General features: G+C 44.2%; 1 protein-coding gene and 1 pseudogene across 1 annotated transcript; both read left to right on the top strand.

Annotated features, from left to right (window-relative positions):
• LOC119330006 overlaps positions 1-2,983 on the top strand; it is a 5,405-nt pseudogene extending 2,422 nt beyond the window's left edge.
• A 3,743-nt stretch (positions 2,984-6,726) lies between these two features.
• On the top strand, positions 6,727-10,869 carry LOC119330317 (protein transport protein SFT2-like). Its single transcript, XM_037603420.1, has 4 exons — positions 6,727-7,063; positions 7,209-7,476; positions 10,128-10,232; positions 10,483-10,869. The coding sequence occupies exons 1-4, from the start codon at positions 6,864-6,866 to the stop codon at positions 10,591-10,593; spliced, it is 684 nt and encodes a 227-aa protein (XP_037459317.1). The 5' UTR covers positions 6,727-6,863; the 3' UTR covers positions 10,594-10,869.
• Positions 10,870-11,440: the final 571 nt, after the last annotated feature.

Here is an 11,440-nt window from a genome sequence, read left to right as displayed (position 1 = left end):
ACACACACATTTTTCTCTTTAATGCCTGCACGCCTAAACAAATTTAAATTCCTAAACGAGTTAAAATTTTCTGGATAAGTTTGAGTGAAACGTTGTGTTGGTCGTATGTGATCAAACTATTCTGCAAACTCTGGTTTGCAGCACGAAGCGAATTGGGCCGGTTCTGAAGATCCTTGCCGTGGTATTCCTGCCACTGCCATTGCTCCTATTGCCGGTGCTTGGCATTGTAGGGAGCCTTCTGGTTGGTATCGGTTATGGAGTTTTCACTCCCCTCATGGCGACTTTTGAGGCTGTTGGCGAGGGCGTCGCGGACAAGCTCTCTCATTGCTTTTTGGTACGTACATGCTGCTGAAACTTGGAGTGCGTATTTGGTTAAGTTTTCTGGATGTACTCCCCCGACTCCAAAAAGAGGACACACGTTTTTCGAGATTTAATTTTGACCATCAACGTTATACCAGTGGACACAAATTTGATGGTATAGTTTTTGTAGCACAAACCCACATTTTATTGGTTAAATTCATGGCCAAATTTTGAATTTTGAAAAGTGTGTGTGCCTTCTTTTTGGAGTCTGAGGGGGTACTACAAATCAAAATAATGCGTCCAATTAACGGAGTAATGCTATGTCACAGGATGGTACTGCTAGCACAATAAGGGGAGCTTGTATGGTGGTGCGTGATGTTACCGACTTCTGCTTCCACTCATACTTCTCCTTCATGGACGAGCTTTCCGAGAAAATGGGGGATGACGAAGCACCTATTGACATCAAGTATATAACATGTTACATATTCATGTCGTCAAAATGGAGAATCAGACCCTAATTATGCACTCACCTTGAAACAACCTCTAGTACTAATACATTATGCTTGTTTCTACGATTGAAGGTTGTCTTATCTACCGCGGAGCTTCCTCGTTGCGCTGGTTGCCGTTCCTCTGGATGTATTGATGATTACTGGGGTGGCATTGTGGAAAAGCCCCTGCATGTTGTTGAAAGGATGGCAAAGACTCTGCGAGGATCTAGTTGGGAGGGAAGGGCCTTTTCTAGAGACTGTTTGTGTCCCTTTCGCTGGTTTGGCCATTATATTGTGGCCGCTTGCTGTCGTTGCAGGAGTGATTGCATCATTCCTTAGCAGCTTCTTCTTTGGCCTCCATGCTGGATTGGTTGCTTATCAGGTCGTTTATTGTTTCTTCCAATAGAAAATAATGGTGAGTCTCTTTCGACTCACTTGAACCACTACTTATACATGTCTGTAATCGTGTGCAGGAGGCTTCATTTCAAATGGGGCTATCATACATGATCTCTGCAGTAGCATTGTATGATGAATACACAAATGATCTTCTTTATTTGAGAGAAGGTTCTTGTTTGCCAAGGTGTGATTTAGCAGTTATTTTTACTGCGATTATGGCTTCATATGCTAGAAGTCTGTTAGTACTTATTTGCATGACCTTTTTCTATGCATAGCAATATTTTTAGAAGATCATGCATAGCAATTATTTTACTTGGCAGTAAACTAGTTCCAATAGACAGGCCCAAGTACCGGAAAGCGGGTTCTGCGAAGTATGAGACCGGCCGCGACAAAGATGAGCACAACGTTACAGCTGCATCTGCAGAGAAGCAACATCAAGGCCAGCGTAAGCATAGGAGGGTTCTACACCGGTCAAAGACATTCATGGAAACTATCCAACGACTAAGACCCATTCAAGTACATGAACATTTTGTCGTCTTCAATGATCTATACGATTATATCTCTGCTCTAACAGCTAAGATTAACCATTCTCTCGACGACTGAACTTGCACAGATATGGGATTGGCTCTTCCGATCTTGCGAGATAAATGGGAGGATATTACTGAGCGAGGGACTGATAAGTTCTGAAGATATAGAGGAATTTATAACCAAAGGAAAGGGAAAGAAGCTGAGCATAAAACTACCTGCCTGGTGCATCCTTCACTGTCTGATACGATCCGCGAAACACGACACGCATGGTTTGCTCATATGTATGCATGATCCCCTGGCAGCCTTAGCATAACATTAAGCAATTTAAAACTTCATGGTTCATGGTTACCATTTCCTTGTTGGTTGCAGCTGATGACGTTGAGGTGACCAACTTCAATTGGCCAAAGGACAAGGTGTTCGACTGGATGCTTGGACCGCTGCTGGTTCTGAAGTAGCAGATGAAGAAACTGGAGCTCACCGAAGACGAGGAGCTGTGCTTGCAGAAGCTCATCATGACGAACGCGAACGAAAAACCGTCGGATTGGGAGGACTGCGGTTTCCCGTCAAGCGACGGCGTGAAGAGAGCTCAGCTACAGGCGATCATCAGAAGGTGTCTTTTTCTATACACCCTTCCAACTTTGCCACAGTCAACTCCCAAATATAAATTTGAAACAGCTACAGAATCAGTAACATATTCATCAATCAACAGGTTGCAAGGGATCGTGGCCAATATGTCCCGGATACCGAGCTTCAGGAGACGGTTCATGAGCCTGGCCAGGGCACTGTACCTGGAGGCGATCGACGCGGGCACCATCGACGGGTCGCGGAAGGTGGAGCGCAAGGTTAAGGCTGACATCGCCTCCGAGGAACTTCAGAGCAGAGATGTCGGAGATACGAAGGGTTCATCGAATGGGACGTCTGTGGACGTTGACATGGTCTGATGATGTTGTGCTGTGCAAACATATTTTTTGCAGAACTCTCTACCTGCTGCGATGTGCATTAGTTGTTTTATTAGACGTTGGTACACGGATCACGCAACGCGTGAACACGATGGATGGCTGTGCCTGCTGGGCTCAGATTGCCCTGTTTCTTTTTATTTTGTCTGCGGGTTCGGGGTAGAAATGGTGAAAGCTGAGAGCGAGTGAATGTGCCTTCGCCGTTGGGTAACCAAGCGAGGTTTGTTTCATTTTGATATGGGCTCCCTATGTCTGTTTTTTTTAGTATACGTTTTTTATGGTAATATGTATCTCATTTATATCATAAGAATTACTCCCTCCATTCTTTTATATAAGGTGTATTTGTATATTTAAAAGTCAAACGAGTACATGTTCGATCAAGTTTTTAGAAAAATATATCAATATCCACAATACGAAATTTAGATTATTTGATCCATTAGGAAAAGTAGTTACATATTTTATCTACTAGGTATTGCAGATGTTGTTATTTTATTCTATAACATTGGTCAAACTTTGAAATGATTGACTTGCATGAAAACCAATACACCTTATATTCTGGAACAGAGAGAGTATAATACAAGACCGTTTCTTTTTGTCTGCATATAAGATTTGATCAAAGTCAAACTTTTTGAACTTTGACTAAGTTTATAGAAAAAATATCAAAATTCACAATATGAAATCAATATTGTTAGATGCATCATGAAATTAATTTTCATATCATATAGATTTAGTATTGTAGATGTTGATATTTTTTCCTACAAAATTAGTCAAACTTTATAAAGTTTGACTTTGACCAAATCTAATATGCAGACTAAAAAGAAACGGAGGGAGTAGAACACTATCCTTTGCACAAAGAAACAACGGCCAAAAAGTAAAATTACAAACAAGACCAAAAAAAACCTTGGAACTTGATTCCAACGTCCATCACCTGCCTCTGGCACCACCACAGAAGCCACAGAAGGAAAAAATGACGGATCACCTTCATATCCAAGCTCGACACGGCTTCATCACTGATATGCTGCTTTGCGAACCTTAAAGATGACTCACCAAAGGCGAAACCATTACTGTTGAATGAATCAGACCGGGACAACACCTCAGACACGCTATCGAACTTCAGATCTAGCACCCCCATATGAGTAAGACGTCGGAGGAGGAAACCATCCCTGCCATCCACGTATCACGAACCCAACACACGATCACCATCTTTCAGATGCCGCTGATGCAGACCATTTGCAACCGCTCATAAACTACCTCCCAAGCTTCGCGCCGGTGCTGGAGAAAACGTCGTCGCAATGGTGGAGCTCGAGGACACAGGTCCATCACGAGGATGTCGCCGTCGTCACACCATTCTTGCTTGAACATACCGGATTCCAAATCCATCCCAAACCATATGACCAATCGCGTCATCAGAGTAGGATCTGAAGAAATTTTATTCAGCGCTGCCATCGCCATCGCCGAAGAAAAGGCGACGAACAGCCTAAAAACTAAGCAACCCCCTAACTGTATGCGCGACTCTGGGGGAGCAAACACTAGTCCCTCGCTGCCATCCCCTTCTCCCTCCCCTCTTCCCTCGTCGTCCCCAGAGGCGGCCGCCAGGAAAGCCCATGCGCCGCCGGTGAAGGGGACGACAGGGCGTCTGGTGGTTGTGGCGCGGCTGCCTGGAGGGGCACTAGTGCATGGCGGCGCAAGATCCTCCTCGTGTGTCTGTTCCTCCTGGCAGCGTTCCAACAGCATCACGGGGGTGGCTGTCTCAACAGGAGGTACGTCCGGTCTTCGACGCAAGGACCTCGGAGCAGCTGCTTCGGACACGGCGGGGGTGGAGCCCCTCTGTCGGGGATGACTGCCAGGAAGTGGCTCCATGCAGCGGTGCATGGGAGCGATAGATCATGGGATCTTGAACAGAGGTTCGTCGTAGGAGGCACGTGGCCGACGGAGCTATCTCCGGAGTCGACGAATCATAGCCCTATGGGGTCTGCGGATCGGAAGCCAGGGCAGCGGCTTTGTATGTTGAAATGCCAGAGAGAGAAAGAGGAGGAGGAGGAAGAAGGTTGATGATGACGTGTGGGCCTCATCTATAATAACGGTCAACTTAACAACAAAATAAACAACGTTGACTTTCCTACCATGTTAGTCCTGACGGGTGGGTCCCGTTTGTCATAAACATGTTTAAACCGTCTGAAACAGTCATCAATCATTTTGGGTAGTTTTTTGCAACAAAAATAGAAAAAAAGTGGTAGTTTTTTCGTAATTTTTTTGAAAATTGTAGTTTAGTGGGACGATGACCCCAAATGTGGTAGTTTTTTTTGTCAAATACTTCACCTAAGGTGAAAGATTCAAAGTGAACTGGTTTTTGTCTTCGAAAAGGAGGATTAACCCCGCCCTTTGCATCAATCGATGCATACAACAAAGTGAACGGTTTTAAAGGTACCTCTATTCACCGCAAAAGAATGTTACTTCTACAACTTTCTCTATATATTCTCCTTTAATAATTTTAATAATTGCATCAAAGTCTGACCCAAAAGAAAAGCACTATGGATATTTTTTGAGAAATCGATCTACAGAAAAGTATGTATCACATTTCGCCAAAGAAAAAGGAAGTATATATAGCAACGTCAGAGGAAAACCTTCAATAACCAATGTTTGCTTGTTTTCTTCCTTGTTTTCTTTTGTTCTCTCTGCCTTTATGACTCGACACGCAGAGCCGCGTTCCAGCCCACCTCATCTCGCCGATGGGCAGCTAACTAGACTACCCCCGCGTTGCATAAGACGATACAATCCTCTCACCAATAGGATCTCGGGATACTTTTTTGGGAAGTGTGCCAACCAACACCCCATTACCGACGCCACCTCCCGGGCCTCCACCTCATAACAACCAATAGGGGACACCGAGCATTTCATGAAGTTGGTGTGTAGCCATGAAGCATGCCCAAAGAGCGCAAGTAAGCATCGAACATCAAACAACTCCTCTCCGCCTGGAAGGCAGAAGATGATGACATCATCAACATACACCGAGATGCCGATCATTAGGTCTCGAGGTGCTAGGAGGCGAAGCAACCCGAACTCCATGGCCTTGGCCAACAACTTGTTGATGGTGTTACTGACCAACACAAATAACATCTTGGAGAGCGGGCTTGTGTCAGGCGACTTTTTCCTTGTTGCTGGTTTATAATGTAGTTTTATTTGTTGTTGATCTTTATTTTTTCGTGTATGTGTTGAATTGTTCCTTTCATGGTATTGGATATTGTTTTTGTTGATATTTATGAAATATAGGATGCACTTTGGGTATTCTTTTTTCCTTTCTCTCACCCTAAGGCGACTAGGGCAAAGTTCTCCTCCCCTCCAAGCTCCACCAGCTAGCCCATGGATCCTCCTCCCCTTTGTTAGTGGCTGGTGGAGGGGAGGAGAATCCCGGTGCCTCGACTCCGTCTAAATTTCGGTTAGGATTTGTTAAGTTCCCACGCGGGCGGTACTTGGACGAATGGCGGCGCTTCATCCTTAAGTTGGTCCTCTGGGCTTCGATAGTCCCCGAATTCGTCCATCAAGAGGGAGTCAACAAGCTCCGACGAGATTAGAATTTCTCATCATATGTGTACGCAACATGCAAAAACTGATGGTTGAACCGATAGGTTTGGCCGGAGTGTGTTACACTTATCATAAATAAATCAGAAATGTCAGTGAGTATATAAGATAGTTTATGTGATTAAGCATGCTAGATGTTGCCTAAAAAACATGCTTGCTGGCGCTAAGAGTTTGCACAAGTTTGTGACAGGCACGATCTGATATTAGGTGCTTCAGATTTAAGGGTTCAATGATGGCGACTACAACTTCAGAGCTTTGGTCTTTAAAGGCACATGTATGAAGATTTTTCAGCTGTCATCAACAAGTTTAGTCTTGTAGCTGTAGTAGTTGTTCAGTAAATTTTATTATGTTTGAGGTATTTGTACTTTTGGTCCGGGTATTTCGCAGAGAAAATGCACTCTGGTGTCTTCTTTTTGAAGTAAAGCTTTCGGGTTTTCGCTGGATACTTCGCCGGAAAGTTATCATCGTCTTGCAAAAACGTTCAATAATTAAGAGTCTGCTCGTTTTCTCCCTCGATCTCTTGCGCCTCCTCCACCTCCGCGACTCGACACGCACAGCCGCGTCCCAGCCCACCTCAATCTCACCTCGCCGCCGGCAGCTAACCCGCACCCCCGCGATGCAGAAGACGGCGCAGTCCTGGTTCACCGGCGGCTCCGCCTCCCCCAGCACCGCCGCGGAGTCGCAGCCCTCCCTGCTCGCCGACTGGAACTCCTACGCAGCCACCCGGTCGGACGTCTCCTCCTCCTCCCCCCTCCCGTTCGACATCGAGGCCGCCGTCCGCTCGGCCAACGACACCGTCTCCGGCACCTTCAATGTGTAAGCCCCCTTCTCCACAGCCCTAGCCCCTCAGATCTGATCCGCTCCCGCCAAGCTCCGCTGCCTTCCGAGCCGAGGATCTGGGCGCGATTAGCTCGGTAGCTCTCTGCCTCTGACCCGGTGCGTTCTGATCCGTGTGCTGCAGGGTGTCCAAGGGCGTGCGGGAGCTGCCGGGGAGCTTCCAGGGCGCCACCAGCAGCTTCCCCTCGGGGAAGGCGCTCATGTACTTCGGGCTCTTCCTCGCCACCGGCATCTTCTTCGTCTTCATCGCCTTCACGCTCTTCCTCCCCGTCATGGTGCTCATGCCGCAGAAGTTCGCTATCTGCTTCACACTTGGCTGCGCTCTCATCATCGCTTCGCTCTTCGCGCTCAAAGGGCCCGCCAACCAGCTCGCCCATATGACGTCAAAAGAGGTACTCTATTGCCGCGGATTGCCGCTATTGCTGTTCATTTGCTTACAGTTTCGTAAGAAATTACAAATAGTCTTGTTTGGTAGTGACGAAGTAGAGATTACCCTGTCAAAACTCATCTACTCGGTGCCGTGATTTTTAACCAAATATGATTCCTGTTTTGGAACATGCGGAAACAAGTTACAAATCTTAATCTGGTGGTGAGCTCATGTGCTCTATGCAGACAGCTAAAGGCTGTCATTTGCTAGTCTGTCCTGTATACCGGAATATCATTGGACCTTCATAGTAATGAAAATCCCTTGAGGATCAGTTGTAGCATAGCTGATGGCCATATCTGTTGGTGAGGAGGGCTAACTGACCAGCTATTTGTCATTTGATTGTATATAAAGAAAGTTAGTGCTTTGGATAGGGACAGGAAAAATGAGTCAAGACAAAACGTGGATGGATTGACCGGAAAGATGCAAGGTAGTCATGATATTTTCCCTTAATCCTCTTGGATTGACCGGGTACTCCGTGTAACCTCACTGAGTTGATTTGGTGAGGATTCTTCACCAAATCCCCAAACAGGGCCCTGTAAACTTAGAAAAAAAAAGGCTACACAGATGAGTTATTTGTACAAAACATGCTACACATATGAAGGGGTCCTATCACAAAACAATTCTAGTCTCTTGTAGTGCTTGATAACCGAAAAAGTAATCATCACTCCCCAAATCAAAGTCCGGAATTTAGCTGATCACCTTTTCTTCTTAAGAGGAGAACCAATAGCTCTGTGGCTGTGATCTTACATCATGGACATCCCCTGTGAACCAAGAGCTCTTACCTGGGTCTTTGCATGCATTACTTCTTCACTCGAGTAGAGGGGTTCAAGGGATCCCTTTTTATTCCGCTTCTGCTGTTTATATTGAATGTTTGAGACGAGAATAGTATAGGAATTACTGAGCAATATTTCTGTGCTTAATTTAAATAAGCAAGTCAGAAAGGACACTAGAAAAATTGAGCAAGCAGATCAAGTAGGCCTTTCCTTCAGTCAACCTATTCAAACTCAGTATTTCTTATTTAAGAAAATAAATAAATTTCCTTTCATGTGGAGCCAATCTAGTTATCTTGTTGAGCCCTTGAAGTTATTGATTTTGGTTCAGCTCTTGAAGGTTAATTATAAATCTCAAGGATGTTTGTCACTCGAGAACTGTCCCAGGGAAAATGTCTTTGAATCTACATATCGTTATCATTTGTACACAACCTGAAAATGCTCTTTAAAGTCTCTGTAAAATATTTATTTCAATGCCATCAAATCTGGTCTTCTGCAAGTCATCAATGCAAGAATTCAAAACTTGATATTCAGAAGAAAGAGAAAAATAAGAAAACATTTAGGAAAATGAAGTATTTGTGTGAAGTATCTTGATCTGAACATGCCAAAAGAAGTAGAGTAGTGGAAGTTGATAACTTTGTGATGGCAATATTGATGGACTTTGATCTTTCCAGTGAGCTCACCTCTTGGATGTGGATTCTCCTAAATCCTAATACCAGGGGCAACATAAGGAGTCTTGCTTTTTCCCCCCACCTGCGAACAAACAAAATATTTGGCTCAATCTGAGAGGACACCTAAGTTCACTCTATTTCTGCGCTTTCTAGCTTCTGCAGTAATGCTGGTCTTGCTATCCTCCATCTAACATGATTTCTGAGCTTAATCCAATATTGTTGGATTATAGAAAGGCTTTTAGTACTGATTAATCATAATCAATCAAGTGTCTGTCTGGAAGCCTCATGTTGGCCAACGACATACAGAAAACCTAGTCCGTTGTAAGAGATACTTAAGTTTAAAACTGCATTTTCTGGATATACTTGAAACTTGAAAGTAATACAACTGATGTGTTGAATCAGTTGTATTGTCCTGATTCCTGTCTATGGCTTAAACATTTTCCCTGGTCTCGTGGAAGTCAGGGGAGGCACATGGATGAGTACATTTGAGTGCAACTGCTGATGTGCACTAGAGTTGGTTTCTGTCCATGCATGAAATTTCGGATTCTTATTTCTGAAATGTAGCAATGAACATTTCAATATCGATTCAGTGGATTTTGCGCAGAATACAAATTAAAGCACCCATTTAGGCATAGGCACGGGACAAGAGTTGTTGGTACCAAGTACTAAATTGCGCCTGAACTTGCTCAGATTCGTAAATAGGATGCAATGCAATAGTCAGGGGAGGCACGTGGATGCGTACAGTTTGATTTGAGTGCAACTGCTGATGTGCACTAGAGTTGGTTTCTGTCGATGCATGAAATTTCGGATTCTTATTTCTGAAATGCAGCAATGAACATTTCAATATCGATTCAGTGGATTTTTCCCAGAATACAAATTAAAGCACCCATTTAGGCATAGGCACGGGACAAGAGTTGTTGGTACCAAGTACTCCCTCCGTCCGAAAATACTTGTCATCAAAATGGATAAAAGGGATGTATCTAGAACTAAAATACGTCTAGATACATCCCCTTTTATTCATCTTGATGACAAGTATTTCCGGACGGAGGGAGTACTAAATTGCGCCTGAACTTGCTCAGATTCGTAAATAGGATGCAATGCAATATCGTCATGCCACATAATCTTCAAATGCATGGGGTTTCTGATGCAAACATTTGCATATTTCTATGTTTCAGAGGCTACCATTTACAGTGGGGTTCACCGGATGCATGGTTGGCACAATTTATGTCTCTATGGTGCTTCACAGCTATTTTCTGTCGGTGATATTCTCAATCCTTCAGGTGTGTCTTTTTCTTCTTCTTTTGACTTGTCTTCATTCCAGCAACATTTCATTTTCTCTACATCTACATAACAAGCTCATAATCGGGGCCATGATTTAGTGAAATGCCCTCTCCCCTTCTGTATTTAGAGGCATAATGATTTCCTTATCCCTATCAAAGAATGCTTTTCTAACTCCCATAAACAATTCAGTGTGCATTTGCACTCAAGCCTACTGTTTAAGAAGTGACCTTGCTCTTGCTTTTGTTCCAGGTCCTTGCTCTTGCTTACTACACCATATCCTACTTCCCTGGAGGCTCTAGTGGATTGAAGTTTCTCTCGTCAAGTCTCCTGTCCCCAGTATCAAGAATTTTTAGCTCGTAACCCTAGTAGAACAAATATGTATGTGATGATCACACTCATGCCCTTGTAATTCCTGAAGTATCTTTTGTATGTAGTTGCTGATCGACCAAAAGTATCTTGTCCCGATCGACCCATGATAGAGATATCAGATACCGTGACCCCTTCCTTCACTCCTTTCCACTGCCATTTACAGATGTTAGGCATGCGTTGGGCGTGGATCGAAAAAGGTTTGTTGAGCTACTGTATGTGTCTTGTGCAAATAAAGTTATATTACTGCCTATTTACGGGCCAGGGTTATACAGGCTTATGACGAAAGTGGCTGTTGCTTTTGCTGCTTTTTTGTGAGAAGTCTGGACTTTTTCTTTTGTAAAAAAAAGGTTATGCAGAGTTCTGAGTGTAAATAAACTTCATCTAAGCCAGATGTGAAGTTTACGGAAGTTGTTGATATTAGTATTCAAGTGTTGCAGAGCTAGGTAGTAGTTTATTTTGGGAGGAAGCGAGAGATTTGTTGAATACAGGTACTGCCACACTTCAATCAGTTTGAAGGCACCCTCAAACAAAAACTTTAGCAACAAAGCGCTAGAACACGGTACGCACCTTTGGTCTTGCTAAGAGCATCTCCAATAGAAGATGCAAATTTTGAGATGTAAAATTTACATCTCCAAAACTGCCTTTTGCATCTCAAAAAAGGGTCAACTTCACCAGACGATGCAAAACAACTACTCCAATGGAAGATGTAAAAACTATATTTCAACTAATACTTCATTTGAGGGGGCGGCGGGGTCAGGTGAGGTCGGAGTGGTGGTGTGCGGAGAGGGGCGGCGAGGTTAGGCGGACGGTGCAGGGGCAGCGAGATTGGAGCGGCGGC

This window comes from Triticum dicoccoides, chromosome 7A (assembly GCF_002162155.2).
Source record: "Triticum dicoccoides isolate Atlit2015 ecotype Zavitan chromosome 7A, WEW_v2.0, whole genome shotgun sequence".
NCBI lineage: Eukaryota > Viridiplantae > Streptophyta > Magnoliopsida > Poales > Poaceae > Triticum > Triticum dicoccoides.
The sequence above is the reverse complement of the archived record's forward strand: the minus strand, read 5'-3'. Positions and strand labels throughout refer to the sequence as shown.

Bases quoted from the DNA above. Each gene is read 5' to 3' on its own strand.
- LOC119330317 (XM_037603420.1), top strand. From the start codon at position 6,864: ATGCAGAAGACGGCGCAGTCCTGGTTCACCGGCGGCTCCGCCTCCCCC. The intron at 7,477-10,127 runs GTACTCTATTGC...TCTATGTTTCAG, and splicing joins CCCATATGACGTCAAAAGAG to AGGCTACCATTTACAGTGGG. The intron at 10,233-10,482 runs GTGTGTCTTTTT...CTTTTGTTCCAG, and splicing joins TGATATTCTCAATCCTTCAG to GTCCTTGCTCTTGCTTACTA.